We start from the raw sequence: 26742 nt of genomic DNA, 5'->3' as shown, positions 1-26742 counted from the left end.
AATGAATATCCAGCAAACATATCTAGCAAACAAATTCAGACAAAAAAAATGAGAAAATGAATATCCAGCAAACATATCCAGCAAACAAAATCAGACCAAAAGAAAACGAGAAAATGAATATCCAGCAAACATATCCAGCAAACAAATTTAGACAAAAAAAAATGAGAAAATGAATATCCAGCAAACATATCCAGCAAACAAATTCAGACCAAAAGAAAACGAGAAAATGAATATCTAGCAAACATATCTAGCAAACAAATTCAGACAAAAAAAAATGAGAAAATGAATATCCAGCAAACATATCCAGCAAACAAATTCAGACCAAAAGAAAACGAGAAAATGAATATCCAGCAAACATATCCAGCAAACAAATTCAGAAAAAAAAAACGAGAAAATGAATATCCAGCAAACAAATCCTCTTAATCCACTGGCAACTACAGCATCTTGGTTGTCAAACTAAACCATCAATATCCAGCAAACAAATTCCGATCTGAGTTAAAAACAAAAAAATGAAATAACTGAAAAGCAAATCTGGTTACCCTTTTGAAAACCCAAGTGCATAGATCCAAAGTCGGAACTCAACGATCAATAATAACCAAATAAATGAATTTTCACATAGTCAAGACTAAAAAACAGAGCAGTGAGCAGTAATAAATGCCCTGTTACTATCTATGAAGACGAGTGAGAAAATGAAAACCAGAGGCTGAGGCTATGACGTTCAGTGTCTCTGAAGAAGAAGAAGAAGCATTGAAGCAACGAATTAAATGAACACGAGGCCGTACCATGTGAGCTACGGTACACATTCACACACGCAAACAAAATCAAATCCAACACCACCAACAACAACTCACCCATGTTTCCAATTTTTTTAATACAATATTTTCAATTATTTAACTTTTCTTATCATCTTTGTCCGATTGTGCAAGAAAAAAAGTTATAATTAAAAAATTAAAAAATAAAAGCTTACGGAAGAAATGCTAACACTGTCAATCTCAAAATTTCATCATCCATGACATGAAAAAAAAGAAAGAAAAAGAAATGCTTACAGATCTGGGTCTCCAAAACAGCGACGTTGCCAATAACAGTCAGATCTGGGCTGTCCACCGTCAAGCAAACACGACAACCAAAACAGCAAGCAACAACTACACGTCTCCAAAACAGCGACGTCGTAGTAGATCTGGGGCTGGGCGAGAAAATAAAAAAATGGGCTGGTAACGAACGAGATGAACCCTGCTCAATGGAGGGGACTCTGGGGAGTGTGTGTGAACGAGATGAAGACAGTAACGAGATGAAGACAAAAACAAAGCAAGCAAACTCATTTTTTATATTTCTTGTGGGCCCATACAATATTAAAAGAACAAAAATCAACGCTTGACTCGAAACGAGTGAAACGGCAATTTAAACGTGCGTTTCTGTCGTCCCTTTGTCTTCATTGAGTTTGTATATCATTTCTCTTTTTTTTAACATTCACTGGCCCATTGACACCAACTTTTCCAGCTTTTGTGCTTCTCGCTTGCAATTTCCACTTCATTTTCCTCGAGGCTCCCCTTTAGCTTTGTTGGACCTCTTCATCTGATTTGGCCTCTTCATTATCATTCTTTTTTGTGTTCTCTACACTCCTCAACAATTCACCGTTCCCTAAGGATTGCATTTTCCCTCCAATTCTCATTTCCCGGCGTGCTCTGACTGGTTTGGATATGACCCGCTTTGAGTAATCGGGTTTTGTTGGATTTGGTGTGTATCAGGATTTTTGGCTGCTGCATTATTGGTTTTTGATTGGAATTGTTCACGATTGGCTTTCTCTCTCTCGTTCGGTTTTGCTTCACCCTTTCAGCTCGTGTAACTGCCCTCATCCATCCATGGTTTGCATAATAAATCTTAATTATAGAATAAATATTGATGTTAGTGATAAATATTTACAAATTCATCATTTTGACAAAATAATAAGGGCGGTTAAAACATAATAAGATCATCTGACTACATTTACAAGCGCCTTCCAAATATTTTCGTTTGTGATTGGAAAGTTACAATTGCTACAACAATCTTAAGCATAGCTTAAGTTTAATGCAAATATTTAGCGTTTGATAGACATATAAAATTAAAATTATGCTCAAGTTATGTTGAAACTACAAATTTTTTGTACAAATTAATCTAACATAACAATAGTTCTTAAGTAATTATCTTATTCCAACTTTGAAATAATTGATTTATTTTTTAATATGATCCATAATAGAATCTAAATTTAGGTGTTTCTGACCATAATAATTAAAATTATAATATATTTTTTTATTATTTATCACTTTATATATACGTTGTTTTTAATTTATTTTCTACCTTACAAAACCTACGTGGCAGCAATTGCCTTAACTTTAACACGTGATGACTGTACGATACCTGTATATCAAAAAGGGTGTCCGAGGACTTAATGAAATTATTGAAGCAACGCGATTTACAAGTCACATCGTTGGCGAGGTTCATCCGGCCATGCCCCACGTATGTACATATGTAACCAAAATTGGCTTTGCATTTAAATGACAAATCGATTAAAATAAGTTTATATTCATCATTTATCCTGCGGAAAGTTGACTCATTTGTTTATTATTAGTTCCTTTCCAGAAGTATTCTTTAAATAACCAGCGACCCGCAAAGTCACCTTCAACCGTGGGAGCATCGACACAGAGAAATCAATCAACGCGGCCACCAACTGGGCTACCAAATCATCACTCGACAGGTAAAGCCTCAATAAACTTCAATTCCATTTCCGCAAAAGCTCTCAGAAATTTTCAAGAACATGCATCTGGGTAAGTAAAAAATCAACCCATTTTCTCTTTATGACTCAAAAAGAAGCTCCCCACTCCACTCATTGTTGATAAACTTGTGTTTCTTCAGACAGCGGACATGGCAAAGCCATCATCTCACACATCGCCGCTGCTTCTTTCGTCGGAGCCTTTGCCGCCGCCGCCAGCCATTACCGCCGGCAAAAGTACAAATACCACGTGGGAAATCAAGATATCATTCCGCTGCTAGACAGAACGGAATCTGGCCGAGTCGGAAATCTTGAGAGATTCTCCCATTATGTTGGTAGTTAATTAAAATTATTTATTTATTTACGATTTTTTTAAAAAAAGACGCTTGTCCTTTTGATCTTTTGATGTTTTCGGTACTTTTTTTTTTTTGTTTCCTTTTTGTTTATTTGTTTATTTATTTGGGGTGATGCTGAGATGCAGCAAGGCAAATGGGATTTGACGATACAAATGAGTGTCCCCAGTTGTGCAAGTTAGCATATGAATATTTGAAGAAATCAAAAGGGTGTGAAGATAATATTTATGAATATTTTTCTAAAGAAGCTGAGCCTGAATCTCTGTATGTGAAGCTGGTAGAAGAGTTTGATAGATGCATCCTCAGTTACTTTACTTTTCACTGGAGCCATGCTTCTCTTATGATCAGTCAGGTAATCAAATTTCTGAAAAAATAAAAAATAAAGAAAGAAATTAGATATCTTCTTGTTATTTATTAATTTATTGCTTAAATATATTTACTGACCTTTTCATTTCTTTCTGGGTTGTATGGCAGGTTCTGAGCGTTGAATCGGAGAAGAAAACAAAGCTGAAGGACTTCATCATGGCGGCGACAAGGTGACTTTTACTTTTTCCATTTTATTAGTAAAACTAATATAAATAGAACTTTTGTCACAAAAACATTAGTTATTTGGTTCTTGATTAGAGATTTTATTAAAAATTATAAAACTATTTATACAGATAAGTATTTTAAAGTTAAATAATGAAACGAGGTAGTGACACATATGAAAAAAAATATTTTAAATAATTTTAATTTTTTAAAAAGAATTCTACCATTTTTATTCTTAAAAATCTAAATTTTGAACTGGAAAAATAAAGATAAAATAATTTATTTCACCTTTAAAACCATTACTAAAATACAATCGGACAAAATAGAAATTACAACAAAAAAAACTTTTATATTAAATAAGCATTTTTGTACATTATATACCTCAATTATATTTTTGCAAAAATATTACCTGTATATTTTAGGTCGATTTTTCAAACCAAGACGTGGCCATGTATTTATAGGCCGCCGGCACCGACGCTATCGTACAATTTTTTTTTTAACCATAATTTTTACCAACCTCCTTTTTCTACCACACAGGTTAATCCACTTTCAACGCTGCCTTGAATAATTAGGTAACGGACACCATTTTTTACCACTCCATTATCTATCTTGTTCACAATTTGGAACAAGATATAATACTATTGATACAATACATGGTTTAGTGAGTCTATATATATATAATAAATTATAGTGAATGGTCCATTCTATCGGCTTTGATTTTGACCTTTGGATCGGAAGTCAAATTATTGCAAGTGGCTATTAAATAAGTAGAATTATTTAGGGTTTATTTAGTTAAATTAATATATTATGTATTCTATATTCAAAATTTCGCATTCACAAACAGCTTGATGGTTGAATTCTTATACTTGCAAGTTAGGCAATACATGTTCATAAATTAAAATGCATGCAACACCTTTTTGTTAGGAATTTTTAATTTCATCCAAGATCTATAAATAAAAATATCAAATAAATAATAAAATATATAAATAAAGAATAAAATTAATCGCACAACATAAGAGTTTACCTATAAAACTCCTATACTAGAGAAAATCAAGATTGCTTCGGGTTACAAGTGAAAATTATTACAATCATTCTAGTATTCAACAGAATTCCTTGTTAACAAGTGAATCCAACATCATTATATATAATTATTATTTTTTATAAGAGAAGTATTCATTTTTTTATATAAATTATTATTAATAGGAATCCTCCTTAATAAGAAAATTTTCTTATACAAATTATTCCTAATATTTTAAAATGAAATAAATGATAATTAGCTTGGTATCCTGTCCCTTTACATACATACTAAATTCAGTGATGATTCTTATTATATTCGTGATGTGCATTTACAATAACATATTGTTAAGATTTTATTACATATATATTTTTATTTAATAATCACTAATTACAACATTAAAAAAAAGCACAAGATAAGAAATCAATTCCAGTTTTGTTGGTTTTAGGTAATTTAGAAACTTTCAATTTTTTTATAAATAAATTTTAACATTTTACTATAAAATTAAAATCAGAGTGGTTAAATTTGTGAATACTAAACCCCAGATGAATTCTGATTTTCTGATACAATTATGGAATTTTTAGTTTTGCACAGCAACATGTTTAATTTGTGTAGCAAGGGCAAGCTCAGTAATGACCATCCACATTTAATTTGGGGTTATGGATAATGATGGCTGGAGTTAACTTGTTCTTGCTTCTATATCTCGATTCATTTTTAGTAATATCTATTTTGAATTTGTACTGGTTTGATAGGAAACAGAGATTTGAGAAGGTGACTAAAGATTTGAAGATGAAAAGGGTTTTCTCTACACTAGTGGAGGAGATGAAAGCGATACGACGTGAAGGCGAATCGTATTGTACGGACGTGATGGTGCCGGCAGCCCATAGTGAAAGAAGTCCAGTGCTGCTACTCATGGGTGGTGGTATGGGAGCTGGAAAGAGCACTGTCCTCAAAAACATTATGAAAGAGTAACAATACCATCTCTCTCTCTCTCTCTCTCTACATATACTATCACGAATTTCTCTGAACCAAAATAATAAAGAGGAAAACCAAAAGCTGGAAACTCTTAGATTGGATTCAAGATCAAATCATAAATTATGAATTTAAGATAGAATTTGAAATTTGTACTTTATTGAATGATAATATGCCAATTGTTGGAATAGTTAATTGTAACTTGCAAAAAAGCAAAGAGAAATTCTCCCTATCCATGATTTTTAAACTTTTAAGTAGGCCATTGTGTCTAAAGGCACAAATATTTATTCCCACATTCTTTGTCACTTCAAGCATTAGTGGTGGCTAGAGAATTTTGAAGAGGTGGTGGGGTAGATTCTGTTGACATGAATTAATCAAAAGTTAGAAAGTAGCATGCATGATTTAGACTTGTTTCAGTCTATCTAGTTTGATGGAAAACTCAGAATACTTAAAATTTTTATCAAAATTATTATTTAAATGTCATTTTTATTAAATACAATAATTTTTTTTTTCTTGACATACAAAAATTTTATGTACATTACCCTTATTATTTACAAGGAAAGCGAAAACTACAAAGGTGAATATTGAATGGGAGAGGTGTGTGGAAATTTGACAGGTCCTTCTGGTCAGGAGCAGCAACAAATGCAGTGGTAGTGGAGGCAGATGCATTCAAAGAAACAGATGTTATTTACAGGGCCCTTAGCTCTAAAGGCCATCATGAAGACATGCTCCAAACAGCAGAACTGGTACATACTTAAAACCTGGGTTTTGTTCTAGTCTTCACATTTATCAATTGATTTGATAACAATTGGCCCTTGATTCAGGTGCATCAATCTTCTACCGATGCAGCATCATCACTCCTAGTGACAGCACTCAACGAAGGAAGAGATGTGATTATGGACGGCACCTTATCATGGGTGCCTTTCGTTGAGCAAACAATAGCCATGGCACGAAACGTTCATAAATCTCGCTACAGAATGGGGGTCGGCTACAAAGTAAACGAAGACGGCACCGTCACTGAGAATTACTGGGAACAGGTTAAAGAAGGCGAAGAAGATTATCAACAGAAGGAAAATGGACAAGTTTTTTCTAGAAAACCATACAGGATAGAGCTAGTTGGCGTTGTTTGTGACGCCTATCTGGCTGTTGTAAGAGGCATCAGGTATGCATATCAGTATCATAAGCAACGTTAATAACTTGACAAATCAAAACAAAGCTTACAGGGAAAAATGCTTTTTTGAACAGGAGAGCAATAATGGTGAAAAGGGCAGTGAGGGTGAATTCACAGTTGAAATCTCACAAGAGATTTGCCAATGCGTTTCGGAATTACTGTGAACTCGTCGACAATGCCAGGCTCTATTGCACCAACGCTGTAGGCGGGCCACCGAGGGTAAACAATTCAAGAATTGCACAAGTCATTTGATTTGTTAATTACTTATTTACAAATGGAATCGTTTTAATTGAATTCAACTGAATTGAAAATACAGCTGATAGCGTGGAAAGATGGAGACAGCAATTTGCTCGTTGATTCGGATGAAATCAAGTGTTTGACGAGAGTGGGAAGTTTAAACGCAGACGCAGATTCTGTATACGAACTTCACTCGGAGCCGAACCCGATATTCGAGCCCGGCTCAGTCTGGAACGATATCGTTTTGTGTCCTTCGAGGGCCGGCCTTCAACTGGAGTTAAGAACTTCAATCAAGAAAATCGAGAATTATTGAGATTGTGGTTTTTTTTTTTTTTTCTCTGATTTGAATCGAGATAACTTTTCGGAGTGATTCACTTCTAGTTGGTAACTGTAAATTTCAAAAGAATTATTTTAACATGATCAGAATCAGACTTTTGATTAAACTAAAATTTTCTGTCCACAACTGTTCAAACAGAATCACAAATCCAAATCAAAGACAAACCTAAAATTATCCCCAAATTTACAAACTCTAAACCCTAAATCAAACAGAGCCATGCATTCGATTCATTTCTTTCCCTTCTTGGCCGAAGCCTTCTTAACCGGCGACCTTATGCTCTTCAGCTTCTTCACTTTGGCCGCAGCCACCGCCTTCTTCGCAGGAGACTTGATCGACTTCACCGCCGCTTCTTTTGCTTTTGGCTTGGACTTCGTCTTCGTCTGCTTAGCCGCAGCGTCAGTGGAGCTAGCTTTAGGCCTCTTCGCGGCGGTGGCGGCAGAGGAAGGTTTCGGCTTCTTGGCGGCAGTGGCGGCTGTAGAGGAAGGCTTCGGCTTCTTAGCGGCAGCGGCAGCGGCAGCAGTAGAAGAGGACGATTTAGGAGGGAGCTTGAAGGAGTTCTTGACTTTGACCAGCTTTCCGTTGGCAACAAGCTTCTTCAATTGAACGAGCAACAGTTTCTTGAAATTGTTAGGGAGATTAGCCTTCTGTTTCTCCTCGATAAACTTCGCGATCGCAAATTGACTCGAGCCGGTCCTCTCCTTCAACGCAGTTATCGCTTCGTTTATCATCTACGATTCCAAAATCACACACGTCAGAAACAGATCAGACGGCGGACAAACCAACAATCAATCAAACTGAAAACGAAATGAAAAATTACCTCAGAGTAAGGAGGGTGGGCCCTCGGTTTCTTCGTTGCCGCTGAGGCTGCATTCTTTGATTTTCCTTCCTTAGGAGTCTTCGCGGCCACGGGAGCCATTGCAGGATGAGCAGAGATCAAAGAATTTTTTTATTAATATTTTGAATGGCGATGGGAGGGAAGCAATGTCTGTTGACGGTTAGTTATAGGTTGAAAGAAGCGATTTGATTAGTGGAAATGGGAGTCACGCGGATCGTAATCGTGGTAGCATTTGGTTGAATGTGGGCCGTCTGAATGGGTGTTATGGACGGTGGAGATGAATTGAGAATAAATGTTGCCGTTTGTTGAATTTGTGTTTTGGAACTTTCTTTTTGGTCAAATAAATTGTGTTTTTAAACTTGAGTTCGAATGATTGAAATTTTTTAAGCGGTCAACAGATTTTGACGAGATTTCGTTGGTGCTGAAGGTTGTGAGTTGATGTTTCTAACGAGTATAATATTTGCTTGATGGGTAAATGTCTCAGAATTTTATTCTTAGAGAGTATAATATAAGATTTGAAATTAGTTTCATTTTGTCTGCTTATTAAATTATAGTTTAAGAATAAAAGAATAAAAGAATCTACAAAAATAAAAGAAATAAAAGTATAATATAAGATTTGGATAGAGTAAAAGCCTCCGAATCGACAAAAATAAAAGAATCTACCTTCAGACATAGAGTAAGAAGAGATCGACCTTCACATATGAAGTGGAAGGAAATAAAATGATAAAAAATAAAAACAAAAAATCTTAAAGTACAGTGTTGCCATAAAAAAGAGCTCTGAAGAGCTCCCTTCCAGCACCGTTAAAAGGGGACAGTTGATCTTTGTTTGAAGGGAGGGATAGAGGGGTAGAGAGAGAAAGGAAACAAAATGTTAACAAGCTTTAAGAACGCATAATTTTTTTTTTTTTGATGACATGAGACTATTGTTCAAATTATAACTCATATTATATGAGAGTATAACTGATATGTACAACCATATATATATATATATATACTGAGACCTGTTGACATCAATGTTGATATGACACCGCCAGATTTTTCACCCTCTCAAGTATTCGATGGACGTCAACTCCCAGCATATGAGAAAAACTGTCTTCACTCAAGCTATGGGGCTCCAAGAAAGAACATTTAAATTAAACCCCTACAATGCGTCTGCGAAGGCTCGAACCACTTCCCTCACATTTGTGAGGGAGTGGTTCTAGCCACTTGAGCTAAGCCCAAGTGGTTTTAAGAACGCATAACTTGACAAAGCAGATTTGCGCTTTTTTTTTTCTTCAATTTGTTATTATTTATTTACATATTATAATATGAGTACTATTGAATATACACACACACATTTATAACATGGGGATCTCCCAACTATTAGCTTGAAAATCTATGACTAATAAGAGTGAAATTTCTATCATCATATTGGCGTTATGTCTACTCTTCTTTGGTTGTATGGTTCTTACTTTATCCAACTTTAAGAGCGAAGGATCAATTTTCTATTGGCAGTAAAATGTGGGTGTATTTCTCCACTATTTGCAGTAGTTCCCTCTAATTTTGACATTGATTTTTTTAATTATACTAGTCGATCAAGACTAATCCTCACAGTTTTTTAATTGAATATTAATAGGTTTGTATGGAATATTTAAAAAAAAAAATTGAAGTTGCACCAATGAAACGCTACCCTTGAGGCAATGGCGGTTTTGGGCTAAAAGTTAAAGCTGTATTTGGTAATATATTTTAAATCAGGCTTTTGCATTTGTTTGATAATATCGATATGATTAGTACTTATAGTGAATTTGAAAATGAGTTTAAAAAGTATTTAAAATTGTTAAATAAAAATATGTTTGTTTCTTTATTTAAAAATTAACGAGTATTAAACGATAGTGAAAAAATAATATTATGTAATTCTAATGGACCCACCAGCAGTTATATTTATACATAAAATTGAAGAAATAAATGAAAGACAAAGGTAAAAGAACATTAATAATACTGATAGATCCACAAGAATGGGATTAAAATCCTCTTTTGATATGAACTTCTCTTGAACATAACTTCACATATTGATTAGTAATTAATAAATTAAAAAAATAATGAGGTTAAATTTTATCTATACAGTAGTATTAAATTGCACATGGTAATAAAATTATTAAATTATCAGATCAGAAAAAAATTTTAATATAAATATATATTTGATTATATCATGGAAGTAGTAGTGGGTTTCTTAAAAAAAAAGTGAAGAACAAATATTTTATGTTTTCACATTTTTTCCCTTTTTTTTTTTGGTTAACATTCTAAAATGAGTATGATTTGTTTCACTAAAAATGAAAAATGTCATAGTTATTAAAGTCCTTCCAAACATTTTTTTTTTCATTTGCTATTCTTATAAAATGAAAAATGAGTGATAAAAAAAAGTCAAATATCAAGCGGCTCCAAGTTGTTGACGATGTGGATAGAATGACTTGGATGGCATCTCCGTTCTGATTACAATTCATTTCTAAATAAATGGACTGGTTTTTGGGTGTTTTGAGAAATTTGTCGGGTGCATTGCAGCTGGCTTCACTCTTGTGACTATACTTGGCTTGGGCTAAAATTTCTTCCTTTACAACCTGGAGTTGCATTTGAATGCATCTTACTTACACCTATTCTCGTGCAATAAAATGATTGTACCTAGGGTTGGCAATGGGACGGGATGGGACGGGATTTACTAATCCCAGTCCCATCCCGTATATACAAATGGGATGAAAAAATATCCTAATTTCGTCCCTATATTTTTTTTGGGACAAAAATATGTCCCAATCCCGTCCCAAAAGAGATGGGATCCTGCGGGATCCCATCCCAATTGAAAAAATTTTCATTTTTAATCGGTAATGAGACGGGATGAGACGGAATTTGTCAATCCCACTCCCGTCCCGCATATGTAATTGGGATAAAAAAATATCTCAATCCCGTCCCTAAATTTTTGTATGGGACAAAAATATGTCCCAATCTCGTCCCAAATGGGATGGGATCCTATCCCATCGGGAAAAATTGACATCCCTAATTGTACCTTATTCAAAAAAAGAGTGTATTCAGAATAGAAGTGCAACTCTGTTTGGCACCAGTTGTGCGCAAGTGAAACTGATATGCTAATCAAATCCTCCTTAGCTCGGTGGTCACCCAATTTTTTCTTTTCTTTTTTTACACATATAAGTACGGGTTTAAATCCACGTGTGCATATGTGGGAAAGGGTTTCTTTTAAGTTAGCCTCATTCAAAGTATATATAAGAAAATTATGAATTTTCTCATTAGAAATGCTTGTAATTCCCAATTAGAGATTATCTAATTCTAGCCCATTTAATTTTTAAAATAAGACAAAAAGATACTTAATCGCTATTCAATAATAATCTCTAAGTTATATGTATCTAATGTGCTTTTTAAAAGATTTTTATTGCTTTGGATGATATTGGACAAAGGAAGTGTGAATGTGCTTGCAATACCAAGGTGACCGTTCATCATATAAAAGAACGTCAAATAAAGTAAACTATACATGAACTCTTTAAATTACATAAGATTTTATGAAACTTAATAGATCCGTTATTGATATTGATATTTATATTTATATCCTCTTTTCAGTTAATCTCCTTTATGTATATGTACACCTTTGATTATATGAGATTAAATCTGTTCAATATCTTATCATATTGACATCACTAAATTACCATTAACTATTTTGTTAATGTTGTCTGTCTTTACTAAATAAGCAGTAATTTTAAAAATCGTGCCTACTATCTATTTTTCCTTTAATTTGTTACATAATGTAGGTTCTGAATGTTTTATTTCTATTTTCTAGATTATTTTTTATCCGATCATAGAATTTTAGGAGGCAAGTGGACTGGTGTGAGCCATCTAGAAACGAGGCACCTACAGGACACAATAACACAATACTTCTAATATCACTACCGTGTGCAAGGTTTCTTCCACATGCGGGATCGATTTATAATAAAAGAATATTACAGGTCCTTATTTGCAAACAGCTTACAATTCCAATCTAGGGCTGCAACTTAAAGCAACTATATAAAATCGCATCTTATAAACCCCTTCTCTTCTTCACCTTGGAAAAAAAACCCTAGCGGCATCAGATCCAGCGGGAGCCTCTCTTCACACTCGCAGTTGTTTATCTCACCAGTCCCAGCTCTAACCATGGTAACTCTCCCTCCCGCACTCTTTAACTCTTCCGTTTTTCTTATAGAAATTGACGTCGTCTTAACGGCGTGTTTTTTTGTGGATGTTAACAGGCGGATGGCGATGCTGATGTTGCGGTGGCGGCGGCGGCAGGACTGCCGAAGAAGAGAACGTTCAAGAAGTTCAGTTTCAGAGGCGTGGATTTGGACGCTCTTCTTGATATGTCCAATGATGAGCTCGTCAAGCTCTTCAGTGCACGTGCGCGCAGAAGGTATAATGTCCTTATGACTCATTTCTGTTTGCGTGTACATGTATTCTCGATCAAATGAGTCTTAATATTTTTATTATTATTTTATGTTGTTGGTTAGGTTTCAGAGGGGTTTAAAGAGGAAGCCCATGGCTTTGATCAAGAAGCTTCGCAAGGCGGTAATAATTTCTTGAATCTCTGATAATTGTTGTTTTTCTATTGTGTTTGGATCTGGTTGCTAATTTCGATTAATGCGAAGATGCAAATAGTGACTATTTGAAATTGGTATATTACCATTATTTGCTTGCGAATTTTTATTCTATGTTTAATTCAATTGAATGCTCATTCTACTGTAGTAGATTGGGGTCAATTGGGAACTGGTAGCTGCATGCTGAGAGTGATGGTAATTGTTCAAGATATCACTTAGCTGTCTTCAGTTAATTGTTTTGTGGCGCCAGTGAATAAAACTTACAATGCTAGATTATAATTTGTATTCAGTTAATTGATGTATACTAGTTTTTAGTTTGAACTGTGTGGGTGATTTACATTTTATCTAATTGATGAGTCCATTTGTGATTTTCAATTTCAATGAGAGTGTGTTCACCGTGGAGTGAACTTTAATTGTTCCGCATGTGAACAGTAGGGTGTTAGTCTCAGTATTTGGAGTTCTGGACTGTGTGGGTGATTTACATTTTATCTAATTGATGAGTCCATTTGTGATTTTCAATTTCAATGAGAGTGTGGTCACTGTGGAGTGAACATTAATTGTTCCACATGTGAACAGTAGGGTGTTAGTCTCAGTATTTGGAGTTCTGGACATGGCAGAATGGTTGGAGGGCAAAGATTTTTCTAATTCTATGCTTGTCTTAGGTGATAAGAGGTTTCACTGTGTAAAGGATATTTAAGATGAGTGCTGAAACTTCTTATTATTTTGTTTATGGAAAGGTAGTTCTGGATGTAAAGAAAATTTTCATTAAATAATAGGATATCAGACTGAGGTTTTGCACATTTACATGGATAACATATAATGTCACTGCTTGAATACAAACTGCAATCTGATGTCTATTGAATTAAACTTGTATCTGCACAGAATGATTGAGTCAATGTAGGCAAAGAATCAGTAGTTTTACATTGTCAATTTAGACTATTTTAATTATATAGACTTGTGTTCGGTTTTGTAGAAGCAATATGTTCCGTAATCTTCCTCCATGTGCTTTGGTATCTAGTGTAGTTTTTTTTTCTTGGGTTTTTATTTCCTTGGGGAACAATTTTTGTTTTTCAAATTTGTTTAGACTTTTTTCCTCTAGATTTTCTAATGTTTCTAAGCAGGACCAATATAGAGATTCTAGGTCTCTAGAATGTTTATTTCCGATTGGCTTGTTTCGGTTCTGACAAATAATTTATTTTAAATGTTTTGTATCAGAAAAGGGAGGCTCCACCTGGTGAGAAGCCTGAACCAGTTCGCACCCATTTGCGAAACATGATCATTGTTCCTGAAATGATTGGAAGCATTATTGGAGTGTACAATGGCAAGACCTTTAATCAGGTTGAAATCAAGCCGGAAATGATTGGGCATTACCTGGCTGAGTTCTCTATCTCATACAAGCCTGTGAAGCATGGTAGACCTGGTATTGGTGCTACCCATTCCTCAAGATTCATTCCTCTTAAGTGAGATGTATGCTGGATATCTGGATATTTAGCTTATTGTTATTTTCAGAAAACATCAAAGTTGATCAAATTTTTTGTGGTTACTTTTTTTTTGTTGTTGGACTAAATACTAGCGTTTCAGTTGTTAATCTAGATAATGGAACTAATGTGTAGTTTAAAGAGGTGTTATGTGGCTTGGATATGAGTTTATTTTTATGTCAGCCAAAAGCTGTTGTGTTTGTTTCCTTACCGCACTGCCGATTATTTCAAATTTTGATTAGCTTAGAATGTCATATCTGCTTTTTGTCTATTGGCGTGTAATATTGCATCCTGAGTGGAGAGTTGATAACGCAGTTATTAATATCAGTTTCATTAATGACATAGCTAGTTAGTTCTGGCAAAATCAGGCGAAATCATGGGAACCAGTAGCTGGTTATTTTCTTGTGTTGGACCCACCCACCTGACTGGGATTTGAATGTGGTGAATCCAACCCCAATTCTTACAACCTGGGTGGACCACATAGTTGGTCTGTGTGTTCAATCTTTTACCACAGCCATGTTAACTGAAAGGTATGATGATAACAAGAAATATATGGTTTTGGAGAAGAAATGAAGGAATTTGGAAATGTGAGTTGCTTGAATTAACCCAGAGTGACGATTCCCATTATGAGGTAAGAAGCTCTCTGGGAGGATGGTTATTTGTTTCACATGTTTGTAGTAATATTGTCATCGTACAAATTAGTTTGAAATGTTATACGTCCGTGGGTTCACTCTTGGTTTAGTGACTACACTTTGGCAAACTATACTTTGACTGCGCAATTGCTAAGCTATAGATCATCATTCGACTGACTACTTTCACTTGGCGACTTTTGTTTAAACTTTGGAAGCCCCAAAAAGCACAGTTCCTCTTTAGCGCTCTCTCATCTTATTTTCTTTGCAATTCCTTAATAAAAGAAGATTAAATGATAAGAATTGCGCTGTGTTTTTTGGACCCTCTTCATTAATCACTTTTTGGCTTTGCGCTGTGTTTTTTGGACCCTCTTCATTAATCACTTTTTGGCTTTGCCAAAGACCACCCACCGTAAGTTGCCACTCTTTATTTATTATTATTGTTGTTGTTGCTGTTGTTGTTGTTATTATGATGAAACTAATTGCCACGGGTGTAATGGCCTTAAGGTTGTGTATGGTTGGAAAGAGACGGTGGAGGAGAGGAAATTAATTTGATTTTTTTTTTTATTGTTTGATTTGACATAACATATAAATTTAATTTATATTAGAATTTAATATTCATTATAATATAGAGTTTGAATTTTTGCACAAAAGTGTGAAGAATTCAAAATTCCCTTGTATTGGAAACTATCTAACTTGTTCCTTGAAAATTCTAACTTGTTTAATGTAATCAAATGACTATCATTGAAAATTCTATTTTATCAATTTACCATCATAGATAATTTTTATTAATTAAATTTAAATAATGATTAAACAAGTTTATAAAATATTAATTAATTAATTTGAAAACATAGAAATATTAATTTGACAATTGCCGGACGTTGGAACGTTGCTGTCGCTACCTTTGTCACTAGCTTGTGCCATCTCACCGCCAATACCATTCAACTCGCCGGCTAACAATCAACGTTACTATGTTGTCATTAAGATTAAAAAAAAAAAATGGTTGTATGTTGTTCAAATCTGGTTCAAAATGTTTATAAACTTTTTTAACTTCCCACAGATCCAGATAAAAAATCAATTTTTTTGACTAAATAGGTTGATCCATTATAGAGATCGTGAATCTCTGATCATTTTCATACCATTCACGAGCTTTTATAAGATGATGCTGCGGCGGCGAGGGCGGCGGCTTCGTTTTTTTTTTTTTTCTTTTTTCTATTTTTGGTTTTTCAACAAAAATTTAAAATTATAATATGTTGATTAAGAAATTATTTTTATCATATTATAATTTATTTAGAAATAAATTAAATTAATAATAAAATAAAATCATGTTAATAAAATTTCAAATAAAATTTAATTATAAATAAAAGTACGTTCTTTAAAATATTTTTTGTTAGTTATTTATGTAAATATATTAAATAAATTTACAATTTTCAAATTTATATTTATGATAAATATTAAAAGTTTAACACTTAATGCTAAAATTATCTAAATTATTTAAATTAAAAATTTGCTTTCTTTATTTAATTTTATAACGAACCAAACATTAAAAAAGTGTTTCACTCTCTTCTCCTTTCACCTTTCTTCAAACCAAATATATCATCCAAGAGAATAGATGACTAATATTCACTACATTAATATACGATATTCGTCGAAGGTTCTTTAAATTTTATTTTATGTGCTTAGCTAATACTCGGTGCAAGCAGGCTGCTCACGTAAAAAGGAAACTTCCTCGTATACTGAATAATCACCACATGCTTGCTAGTCCTTTTAATTAATATTTTATCAGAGTCAATTTGAAGGGTAATTGTTGTGAGCACGTTTTGAATTCACTTCAACGATGGCGTTCCATTTTAAATCAAAATTTGTAGTCTCAAAATTTTATCCAATCCTAATAATTAATCCATGCCCCCAAACACAGCCACATGCACTGCAAAGTATACATATAATACGGTCAAAATTGTAACCTACGTGACGTCCAATTGCCACGTGCTCAGCCGCAAATATTCTAGCCTTCCTGGTAGTGACGAAAAAGAAGCTTGTCTTCCACCTTTTGCAGTGCTCTCTGCACATCTTTTTCCACCGCGCCAGCTCCCATCTGTCGGCGTTACAACTTCAAAATCACATTTACGGGAATAAAAATTAAACAGGCCGCGGCGGCTAGCTATTAATTAATGATTATGTTACCTGAGTTTCAATATCCAGTACTGCTGCCAGCTTCTGATCAGAAAACTCTGCTTGGATACTTCTCGTGCTCGAGCCCAAATCCTTCAAGCATTTGAGAACCTCCAGCATTGAATCAACCCCAGATGTTGGATTATCTACATTTACTCTAATCTTTGTTCCCCCATTCTTCAGACCCAAATTCGATTCCAGCTCATAATTCTTCCTCTCCAATTCTTGCTTACAGCATCGCAGCTCATGAATCATGTTCGCAGCTGTTTTAACAATCGAATTCTTATCATTCTGCAGGGAAAAGAAAAAGAAGAAAAAAAGAAAGTGCCCATCAAATCATGGGCGTGTTTGAAATTGAGATGCTGCGAGCTTTAGTTCACAATTATTATAAAATGAAATTATTGGAGGTGATCAAGTAAAGAAAGTGCCGTGCTTTAAAAATTAAGGAGAAGTAAAATAATAACAAACTAGTTAACTGCATGTCAGCTAACAAACCTTGGTGCCAGGAGGCAACATGGAATGCAGAGCTAAGTAATTTTGCCTCTCCCTTTCTCTCCTCATTCGCTCGTTAATCACGTGCCTGTGACCGCGCTCGCTGTCAAGTTCTGGGTGTTCCATTTTTGCAGGCTGAATCTTCCTCAAGAATTGAATCATTCTCTTGTTCGCGCTTAAAGAATTAGACCCGTTACCAGCATTCTGCGACACGAATTCAGTTCTGGGTCTGTTTGCATATGCCACAAAAGCGCTTTGATTCACAGGAAGTGCTTCGTTGTCAAGCCAGAAGAAGATATCGCCCTCGCCATGAAATTGATCTCCCAAGAACTCATCCATCTATTGTCTTTGTGTTCGCCTGTTCGGGGGAGTTTCAAATTTTGGTTACGACGGTTATATAACGGTCCTCTTTCAGAGCGTGTGATTTTTTTTTCTTTCCTTTTCTTTTTTTAAATTGTTTAATTAAGGCATTTCTAGCACGTGGTCAACTTTTTATTTACTCGGCTCTAGGGTCAAAGCTTACTTTTGAGTTATGTCAAGGGCTTTGGTATGGACAGGGCCCGGCCGTGTAAGAATAGTCCTGAGAAAATTCAATCAGTCCTATCAAAAAGGGGCCTCTATTCTGTCCGTTTGATACAATTTCGACGGTTGATGTCACTCTTTCATTATGAAGACTAGACGCATTATGTGTTAGAACTTTCCTATACAAGCTGACAATGCCTCCGGGGTCTGGCTGAATAATTGAAATAATTTTATTTACCTAATCATTTGAATTCAAATTTAAAAGAAAATAAGAACTAAAAAAATTAATCATAACTTAAGGAAAAAAAAATCGTCCTACCACCCACATAAGGTGGAGCGATTCGAAATTTCAAACCCCAACATATTAATAAAATAAAAACTAAAAAATAGTTGTCAAGCTGAATTTCTTTCTTGTATTGTTGTTTTGGTTCCAGCTATATTGCAACTATGGTAAGGTACCACAGTTGCTTTCAGCCATTGAATCCAGTCAATGCAACTGTGCAATTGTGGATCCAATGGCTGATTGTAACTGTGGTACCATACCACAGTTGCAATATAGTTTTATCCTGTTATTTTTATAAAATTTTCGTATATAATGACAGAGAAAATTATGGTGCAACGGTAGTACCGTGCCACCATACACCCAGCCATTGGATCCCAATGGATCCACTTATTTAAGTGGATCCACTTATTTAAGTGGATCCAACGGCTGAATGCAACGGTAGCACGGTACCACCGTTTCACCGTAGCCGGACCCTATAATGACAAGCCAATAAAATAAAGACAGTTCGTATGACAAATTAATTAAACAATTGAATTTTCTTTCTTTCTTTTTTCCACATTTTCTGTTGGCACTTCGCCCACAGTTTTTTCCACTTGATTCCATGTATCATCATTGCTCTTATCAGAATCAAGAGGTATTATGTTATAATAATATTATTTCATTCTAATATTACTTTCATAACGTAGAGACTTTAGAATTATGCAGCAGAGGGCTTGTGAAAAAGGTTGAGGTAAAAGGCATGCATGCGCATTGAGTTAATGACTTACATTTGCAAAACATTGAACCATTTTGAGCTTAGAAAACCTCACTTTCCTGAATTAACATAATTTAATCTGCCAGAATGAGAAATGGCAGCAGATTCTTTTCTAAACAATGGCAAGAGATGCAAATTTATCTATACAATGTACATTCTTTATGTGGTGTGACAACTTTTAAACGTAGGCCGCTTGATGATTTGCCAGTCTAATCCAGCCAATGACAGACGTGCTGTTACTTTTCACCATCTCAGATTAATAGAAATTGTTATCTTCTTCTACAATGTCTGTACTTGCGCAATAGGTACTGTGAACCGTGTATGCTTCTGATTCAGAATCCATAAGTTCTGTTTCAGACTCCTGATCTTGGGCATGGTAAGGAAAATCTGATTCCATTTCGAGATTGTGAGTTGAGTTATCAATTTCATCTTCATTGTCATTTCCACCTGCATACATCTCAAGATATGCCTCATCTCCTTCATCCTGTAAATGCAGAAGACAGGAGTCAAATGAGAAGTTGGTACACAGATGATTTAACTCCCAGAAAGAGCTGATCCAGACGGTTAACCATATCAGACCTCAGAGTCATCATCTTCTGTGGCATAAGCAGAATCTAGTTTGTCGTACAACTGCTCATCTCCAGTGCCCTTCACGCTGTTCATTTGTTCCTGTCAATGTCAAGCAAGAACCAGAAACTAGCTTGAGAAGCGAGAATAATATTATTTTTCTCATTCATATCCACAACAGCTAGGCTATGCATAGCGAAAGCTAAAATTCAAAAGAAGGCCTTACAATTTCAGATCTTAGTCTCCCCGCGTTACTCTCCAGAGTTGCAACGTGCTTTAGGAGAGCCTGTCGAAAAAATTAATTAGACAACCAGACAAGATTAGAGGTGCTTAAAGTAGAGGTAGCAGTGAAAATAAAATCCCGTGTTCTGGTGAGGACTGATTATTGTGGGCAACACATGCTGAATTCACTGCCACCGCCTCCACCATACATAGGAATGGTTAGTTGGTAGGGCCAGTCCAGTTCAGCAGTTCCTATGAAAGTTTAGCTAGGGTGCCCCGAAATCAAAGTAGAAAGTGGTGGCAAAATTTGCCCCCTTTCATAGCATAAATCTGATCCTACCGGGCAGCTCAACATTTTTTTTCACTGGTATACTTTGTGGAGCTTCTACTAATGAAGTGTATTCTTAGATGCAAATGGGACAGTTTATCTAATTATAGATTTACAAATCAGTAGCTTCAGATACGAAAGCCCGCTATCCCATACAAATACAATAGCTTTCTATAACAATTTTGAGCAATACCTCTTGTCTTTGAAGTTCAATAGAACGCGCCAAAGCCTTCCTCTTAGTCAAAAGATTCTTTGGCCTCAATGTGGAAGGTCGCTGGTAGTCCTTTCCCCTGTATACAACCATAGCATAGCCTTTGGAGATTTTGTCTACTGAAACCAACACACCTCCACTTTCAGCTTCAAGTGCTAATGCTATTTTTTTGGCCTGGTCAAAAGTTTTAACTTTCACAATTATCTTAACCAATTCCCGGTACTTCCAGTGCAAGTGCATGTTCTCCACAGTACCATCAAAAACTCCACGCCTACCTGAAAAAGGAATTACACTCCCATAAGATCTCATATCCAGAAATGAAAGCCATTACAACTTTGGTAGTTAATCAGATTTATTTACCCAGAAGTAAGAAAGCCTTCATCCTCAGACCAAGCTTGCGAAACATAAATCTCTCCTCGTTGGTTATGCTCTCTGGGTCTGCTTGCCTTTCTGCTGGTTTCAAAGATTCCTCTACTTTTGATAAGGCTCGTTCAGCTCTCAACAACTTCCTTTCAGCCTGACAGGAAAAAATCCCAAGTTCAAACCATGCACAGCTTCCTTTTTCCTTTTAAGTTTCCTTTTAAGATGGGTAAGATTTTAAACTAAAACATATCCCAACCTCGGCCACCTTTTTGCCACTAGAGCTAAAGTCAAAAGGCTGAAATTATGGAGACTTCACTTCACTTATGATACTCATGCCTTTGTGATGCATCATGCTAATTACCAACAATTGAATATAATCTTTTGATATGAGATAGAGCACTTATATCAGAAGAACAGGCATAACTTGAGCAACAAAGTAGGCCTTACACATCCTAGAATTGTTTCTGGTTAAAATGAGCAATAGTGAAGTAGTAACTGAAAAATACAGCATGAAATCATCAGAGCAGGAAGATCCCAAGTTTAGATGAACTCACACGAGCAAGTTTCTTTTCCAGTTTTTGAACAAGGTAGGCATGCCTCCGTACTTCAGCTTCTCTCACCAGATTTTCCTTATGACTGTCGTCCAGCCTCTTTCCCCACCTAGAATTTGCATCCAAAGTTTCCTTTAGGGTCCCAGCAGTTCCAGATTTCTCAATCGTTTCAATGCTTGGTAAGACAAAGGCTGAGGCTCTCAACCGAGCCTGCTCCTCTTCATCTTGAAGGGACTTTGCCAATCTCTCCCTTTCCTGTAATGCTTCAGTGACATCTGGTGATAAAAAGTTCTTTCCCCTATAGAATACCAAAAAATCCTTGTTTCTTGAAAGCAGCGTGCCTCCTGTCAATTTCTGCATCCAAATGTCCAAGGTTAATTCCAGCATCTTTGAATTGCTGAATGAGACTTCCATGCATTGATGAAAAGTAAACTAATAAACTGACCGGTGACATCTACATGATCAAGCCATCAAATTTTATTTGCTCCAAAAAGATATGACTCGTGTACAATACCTATTACATTGCTATTAGATATAATTATTGTTGAAAAAGTAAAAATATTCTATAGAGATATCTTGTCTACAGAGATCACTCAGAGTAAAGACTTATTGCCTAAATATTCTAAAGTCTGCATGCAGCGAAACATCATAATCTGCATATTGATTTATTATTTTTTGCATCACGAAAAATAATTTTTAATAAGCACATATAAAGGTTGAAGAACATAAATGACAGCCTTAAGATAAGGGATAATTGGATGCATGTTGATATGATTACAACTCTAGTGAGTCAGAACAGATTAGCTGATTAGTTCTATTACCTTGATATCTTCAACCATTCTCTCACTAGTAGTCAGCTGTACACCTCGTTTAAGTGCAATTTTAGCAATTGAACTCTTTTCCCATAATTTAATCATGGCCACAGCCAAACCTTGGAGCTGCCTACTTCGACCTGGAGACAGAATATTTACAGTTATTTGGAAGACCATTTTCGATAACATATGGATTTACCCTGGATAATGTGCCATACCTAAGGCAAAGTGTGGAGGAAGAACACGAGCAAGCCTTTGTAAATTTGTTGCCTCCTTTCGTGCAAGAGTAGATCTGACTCCATAAGGAAGTACTCTGAAAGGAGGTTGGTAACCAGGAACTATCCCAGGAAGCATATCTGCATCTACAGGTAAAGGATCACATCCTGGCCAATCAGTATACCTAGGACCCAGACCATCTAAAAGCTTCTCCACTTCATCTTCGTACTTTACTTCTCGCACAAAATCTGTTTCTTGCTCCTCGGAGGCAGTTTCCAAGTTTACTTGAGTGACATGCACATTATTATAAGAATCAAAATTGGAAGGATCCTGAGCAGTTTTATCTGCAGCTGCTGATAAGGAATTACCAGACATGCTAATTTGCTTGTGTATCTGCTTATCAGTAGCTTGAGATACCGAGCTTGCAGGTAGCTCATTTCTCTTATATATCCGTTTGTTCAGTTGCACTGACGGAACCTCATAACTCACACCTCTATACAAAGAAACAGCAGTGCCAGATCTCCAAATCACCAATCCACCAGTTTTTCTCTAAAGAATGAAGACAAACAAAGGAGGAAGTTCAATCAATTGATTGATTACAATGAAAAATGTCAGAAATTATTTAACTTGAAGCACATGTGTTAGTGTTTTTCTCTGTATGGATGACAATTGAAAGATGGATGCAATATTATTGCATGAACTGCAGCGTAGCACTGAGAATCATGCATATATGAATACCGCTTGTGCTAAACATGAATATGGATTAAAAATTTACTCCCAAAAGAAGAGGTTAATTTTGAAGAAATCTTGACAAAGGCCTTCAACATCCTTCCATTACAAAGGTATGAAATCCAACTGACATGTTTCAGTTTACACTTTAGTGCATTGAAGTGGTTTCATTCATAGTCCATTACTTCTAATTAATTATGAAATTTAATCACCAATCATAAACAAAGAAATATAAATTTTTAGAGAAACCAAAACAACAACACAAAATCAAAGTAACAGAAGTTCACAAGAAGCAAACCTCCAATATCTCATGCATCCTCTTCATATTGAGCGCTGGGGCTCCTTCAATCTTCAACCTAACAATCTCCGACGTCTTCCACTTCTCATGAATTATGTCCACTACAGCTTGAGTAAGACCGGCACCCTTAATCCTTGTCTTGCTCTTAGTCTGAAATGTCAAATTCCTCAACCTCCTCAACTCGGACTCCGGTAGAGTCAACTCTGCCAGTGAAGTCCTACTACTCCTCCTCTTCACCAACCACCTCCCCTCCGCTACCTCCTCCTTCCGTTTCTCCCATGGAAACTTCACTTCTCCATCACTCCCTACCTCCTCTCCTAGCCCCAACGGCGATTCTTTTGAAAACCCTCCTCGTGCATTCGGCAACAATCCTTCTTCCACATAAAATATATCCTCTATAGACCCTTTTTCAATCACTCTCTCTTTTCCTTGCCCTCTCCTCTCATCATTATCACCATCACCATCACCGTCACCGACGTAACCAAATTTCTTCAGTTTCTCCACAATCTTCCCCATTGTACTACCACCATCATCAACACCACCAACGCCATTACCATCACTGTCAGTCCTAGCAAAACCTAGAGCTGACAAATCCACATTATTTTTTCTGTAATTCACGCTTGCCTGAGGCGGTTTCAGGCGGTTATATTTATTGGGTTTGTTCCATTTAACTAACCAACTGCTACTAGAACATAAGTTTGCATTATCATCTTTATCATGTTGAGAAAAAAAATTATTTGTGGAAAAAGAACAAATTTTTCTTGGAGTGTTTTTTTCATGGGCAGAATTTGAAGAGAAATTTTGATAAAAGAAGTGATTTTTAAGAGGAATTGAGTGACCGCACCTGAAGAAATGAAAATGGGTACCGTGGAACTTTGAAAAGGATGACTGAAACGAATCGAAAATGGCTGTTGCTGGGCAAAACTGGCGACTAGGGACTAGAGCCATATCATTAATTAGCTAAAGATTTTCAGCGCATAAACTAAATTTAGTGAAAAGCAAGCATCGATTGCAACTGTTTTGAGGCTACAAATTTGAGGTTTTGGGTTTTGGAAGCTCAGCAGCAATTAGACGCTGACATATTTCTCTTCTCTCGACTGTATTTTGCCATCACTATGTTATCTGCGGCGAGGAAAAATATCTAAGATAATAATATTTGGATTATAAAAAATAAAATTATAAAAAACAGGGAAATTACATATATAAATATTATCTGCTTCTTAACTGAAAAGAAAATAGAAATCAAAATAAATATCTACATTTTGAAGATATTAATATGCATTGGAAAATCTTTTAAAAGTAAAATATTAACACAGGACTTGTCCAACCCTATTACTTACTAATATTAATTACTCTAAACTAACAAAAATATTACATGTAAAAATCCTATATTACTTACTAATATTAATTTAAGTAAGAATTTTAAAAACTACTTGGAGCTGCGCCAAGTAAAAGCGTCCTCCTATTCTAATATAAAAATATAATATTCGTTCTATCGAATGGAAATTCTTTATTTATGTAATAAATGTCTTTTTTTTAAGAGAAATTTTATAATATCTCAGATGTATTATAATTAATTGATGCATGAATGATATGTGTAGTTGAATTTAATATAAACACCACATGCGTAATGATTTTTCAAAATAAATACACAGATATCATGACATTATTTGTTTGTTATATGGCTGACATGATATTTCAAATATATTCTAAAATTTCTCCATTTTTAAAAACAAGTTTTTAGTTTTATATTATAAAACATTGCAATTTGAAAATTACCTTGAGTAGAATCCTAAACTCCCCAAAGTTGTTCAGTTCTGAACAAGACAACAACAGTCATGAAGCTGCATATTACTTCATGTCAAATCACATTCTAATACTAATTATTCTTGAAAATATGGGTAAAACTCAATTAATTTAAAAATCCACTTTCCATGTGGGGCTCTAGATCTTAATATATTTTTGCAAGTGAATTAATACTAAGACATTAAAATGTTAACGTAAAAACTTTGCAGGACTTGAGTGATATGACAACATGAAAAATATAGATAGCATATCATTGCCTCCAAAACGGTAAACATCAGTGCGTTTGCAGAGTGTTTCCAACATATTAACTTTGTCCCGCTCAAAGTCAACGAAGAAGAAACACAGGTCAAGTTTTTCATCATTACAATTCGAATCCGGACTAACTAACACGCTATGTATAATGTGAAGATACCATTATTTCATCATCTTGTTGAAATATTGAATGAAGCTGAACTTGAATCTAGTCATGTGGGAGTATTGGCTGGAGCATACTTGATGAGCAAGGATGTTACACACACGAGAGGTGGATTGAAGATCACACGTGACAAGCTAGAAGATTCCAGCTGGCAAAATAGCTATACAGAGATTCCTCTGACCTTACATGATTTGTCATGTTAGTTAGAAATGTACGGTTATGATTAAATTCTTAACATGCATTTCGTGTGTTTGCAATTTGATGAATAAGCTGGATGCAGCTAAGTAGCTATATAAAAACCAGCTCTTTGTAATTTCATTTGCTGAGCTTAATAAAAACAGTAATATTCAACTTCTCTCAACTCTCTTCGATCTTAAGAATTCTTTCATGGTATCAGAGCTAGACGAGAAGCAATAATGGCGAACAATGAGAATCAAACTAGTAATGGAGCTTCAAGCTCAACTACAAACTCAAATCAAGTTTCGAATATCAGTACCTCTGTTCTCAGCTCGCTTGTGTTCAATACTCCTATTAAGCTCACTAATAACAACTACCTGCTATGGCGTTCTCAAGTTGTAGCCACTATCAACGCAAATGATCTAGAAGATCTGATTGACAGCTCAAAGACTCCACCAAATCGCATGATGATCAACATTGACAGTGATCAGACTGTGATTACTTCACCAAATCCACAGTTCCAGATCTGGAGGAGGAATGATCAACAGCTCATGAGCTGGTTACTTTCAACCTTGAGTGAAGAAGTTTTGAGTGCTGTTGTTGGAGCAAGATCCTCACTAGATGTATGGCAGATCCTTGCTACTCAGTTTGGAGCAAGATCCAGATCCAGAGTCCTGCACTTAAGAACTCAGATTCAGACCACAAGGAAGGGATCAATGACAGTGCATGAGTACTATACAAGAATGAAGACTACTTTAGATGCATTAAGAGCAGCTGGCAACAACATGAGTGATGAAGATTTTATACTCTGCTTGCTTGCTGGCTTAGGTCATGAGTATGACTCGATTGTTACTACAATCAATGCTAGGCCTGAGAGCACTATGCCTTCTGAAGTGTATGGAATGCTGCTGAGTCATGA

General features: G+C 35.4%; 5 protein-coding genes and 1 non-coding gene across 10 annotated transcripts; 3 read left to right on the top strand and 3 right to left on the bottom strand.

Annotated features, from left to right (window-relative positions):
• Positions 1 to 2535: 2535 nt before the first annotated feature.
• LOC18032204 lies at positions 2536 to 7351 on the top strand. 3 transcript variants are annotated; one of them, XM_006420055.2, is made up of 9 exons: positions 2536 to 2731; positions 2890 to 3081; positions 3228 to 3451; positions 3574 to 3635; positions 5395 to 5610; positions 6231 to 6360; positions 6439 to 6776; positions 6860 to 7004; positions 7102 to 7351. In XM_006420055.2, the coding sequence occupies exons 3-9, from the start codon at positions 3236 to 3238 to the stop codon at positions 7333 to 7335; spliced, it is 1341 nt and encodes a 446-aa protein (XP_006420118.1). In that variant the 5' UTR covers positions 2536 to 2731; positions 2890 to 3081; positions 3228 to 3235; the 3' UTR covers positions 7336 to 7351. The 3 variants fall into 3 exon arrangements, with proteins under 3 accessions (XP_006420118.1, XP_006420119.1, XP_024037068.1); XM_006420056.2 differs by having other exon boundaries at positions 2536 to 2801; XM_024181300.1 differs by lacking the exon at positions 2536 to 2731 and having other exon boundaries at positions 3003 to 3077.
• Positions 7352 to 7439: 88 nt separating this feature from the next.
• Positions 7440 to 8454, bottom strand: LOC18032532 (histone H1). The gene is made up of 2 exons (XM_006420057.2): positions 8177 to 8454; positions 7440 to 8087 (listed from the first exon to the last, which is right to left on the bottom strand). The coding sequence occupies exons 1-2, from the start codon at positions 8273 to 8275 to the stop codon at positions 7587 to 7589; spliced, it is 600 nt and encodes a 199-aa protein (XP_006420120.1). The 5' UTR covers positions 8276 to 8454; the 3' UTR covers positions 7440 to 7586.
• Positions 8455 to 12252: 3798 nt separating this feature from the next.
• LOC18032701 (40S ribosomal protein S15-4) lies at positions 12253 to 14486 on the top strand. Its single transcript, XM_006420054.2, has 4 exons — positions 12253 to 12364; positions 12457 to 12614; positions 12712 to 12769; positions 14014 to 14486. Exons 1-4 carry the CDS (start codon positions 12362 to 12364, stop codon positions 14260 to 14262), a joined length of 468 nt encoding a protein of 155 aa, XP_006420117.1. The 5' UTR covers positions 12253 to 12361; the 3' UTR covers positions 14263 to 14486.
• Positions 14487 to 16797: 2311 nt separating this feature from the next.
• LOC18032647 (transcription factor bHLH92) lies at positions 16798 to 17978 on the bottom strand. 2 transcript variants are annotated; one of them, XM_006420053.2, is made up of 3 exons: positions 17573 to 17972; positions 17090 to 17368; positions 16798 to 17000 (listed from the first exon to the last, which is right to left on the bottom strand). In XM_006420053.2, exons 1-3 carry the CDS (start codon positions 17906 to 17908, stop codon positions 16911 to 16913), a joined length of 705 nt encoding a protein of 234 aa, XP_006420116.1. In that variant the 5' UTR covers positions 17909 to 17972; the 3' UTR covers positions 16798 to 16910. The 2 variants fall into 2 exon arrangements, with proteins under 2 accessions (XP_006420116.1, XP_024035062.1); XM_024179294.1 differs by having other exon boundaries at positions 16926 to 17015; positions 17573 to 17978.
• Positions 17979 to 19089: 1111 nt separating this feature from the next.
• Positions 19090 to 24585, bottom strand: LOC18031855 (CRM-domain containing factor CFM3A, chloroplastic/mitochondrial). Of its 2 annotated transcripts, XM_024179288.1 has the most exons (10): positions 23426 to 24585; positions 22767 to 22947; positions 22401 to 22682; positions 22192 to 22322; positions 21374 to 21724; positions 20817 to 20973; positions 20439 to 20731; positions 19922 to 19981; positions 19708 to 19797; positions 19090 to 19612 (listed from the first exon to the last, which is right to left on the bottom strand). In XM_024179288.1, the coding sequence occupies exons 1-10, from the start codon at positions 24371 to 24373 to the stop codon at positions 19385 to 19387; spliced, it is 2721 nt and encodes a 906-aa protein (XP_024035056.1). In that variant the 5' UTR covers positions 24374 to 24585; the 3' UTR covers positions 19090 to 19384. The 2 variants fall into 2 exon arrangements, with proteins under 2 accessions (XP_024035056.1, XP_006420115.1); XM_006420052.2 differs by having other exon boundaries at positions 22401 to 22947; positions 23426 to 24373.
• A 2019-nt stretch (positions 24586 to 26604) lies between these two features.
• On the top strand, positions 26605 to 26742 carry LOC112095521. The gene has a single exon (XR_002903897.1). It is a non-coding gene; the product is annotated as a small nucleolar RNA Z247 (small nucleolar RNA).

The sequence above is a fragment of the Citrus clementina genome, unplaced genomic scaffold (assembly GCF_000493195.1).
Source record: "Citrus clementina cultivar Clemenules unplaced genomic scaffold, Citrus_clementina_v1.0 scaffold_9, whole genome shotgun sequence".
Lineage (NCBI taxonomy): Eukaryota > Viridiplantae > Streptophyta > Magnoliopsida > Sapindales > Rutaceae > Citrus > Citrus x clementina.
This window is presented reverse-complemented; position numbering and strand designations above follow the sequence as displayed.

Excerpts from the sequence above, each read along its gene's own strand:
- LOC18032532 (XM_006420057.2), bottom strand. The coding sequence starts at position 8,275 with ATGGCTCCCGTGGCCGCGAAGACTCCTAAGGAAGGAAAATCAAAGAAT. Across the intron at positions 8,088-8,176 it reads CCCACCCTCCTTACTCTGAG|ATGATAAACGAAGCGATAAC; the intron begins GTAATTTTTCAT and ends TTGGAATCGTAG.
- LOC18031855 (XM_006420052.2), bottom strand. The coding sequence starts at position 24,373 with ATGGCTCTAGTCCCTAGTCGCCAGTTTTGCCCAGCAACAGCCATTTTC. Across the intron at positions 21,725-22,191 it reads GAATGGTTGAAGATATCAAG|AAATTGACAGGAGGCACGCT; the intron begins GTAATAGAACTA and ends ATTTGGATGCAG. Across the intron at positions 19,982-20,438 it reads TTGAACTTCAAAGACAAGAG|GCTCTCCTAAAGCACGTTGC; the intron begins GTATTGCTCAAA and ends TTTTTTCGACAG.
- LOC18032647 (XM_006420053.2), bottom strand. The coding sequence starts at position 17,908 with ATGGATGAGTTCTTGGGAGATCAATTTCATGGCGAGGGCGATATCTTC. Across the intron at positions 17,369-17,572 it reads TGTTGCCTCCTGGCACCAAG|AATGATAAGAATTCGATTGT; the intron begins GTTTGTTAGCTG and ends TTTTCCCTGCAG. Across the intron at positions 17,001-17,089 it reads TACTGGATATTGAAACTCAG|ATGGGAGCTGGCGCGGTGGA; the intron begins GTAACATAATCA and ends TAACGCCGACAG.
- LOC18032701 (XM_006420054.2), top strand. Across the intron at positions 12,615-12,711 it reads AGTGCACGTGCGCGCAGAAG|GTTTCAGAGGGGTTTAAAGA; the intron begins GTATAATGTCCT and ends GTTGTTGGTTAG. Across the intron at positions 12,770-14,013 it reads TCAAGAAGCTTCGCAAGGCG|AAAAGGGAGGCTCCACCTGG; the intron begins GTAATAATTTCT and ends GTTTTGTATCAG.
- LOC18032204 (XM_006420056.2), top strand. Across the intron at positions 3,082-3,227 it reads GAGATTCTCCCATTATGTTG|CAAGGCAAATGGGATTTGAC; the intron begins GTAGTTAATTAA and ends GCTGAGATGCAG. Across the intron at positions 6,777-6,859 it reads GCTGTTGTAAGAGGCATCAG|GAGAGCAATAATGGTGAAAA; the intron begins GTATGCATATCA and ends TTTTTTGAACAG.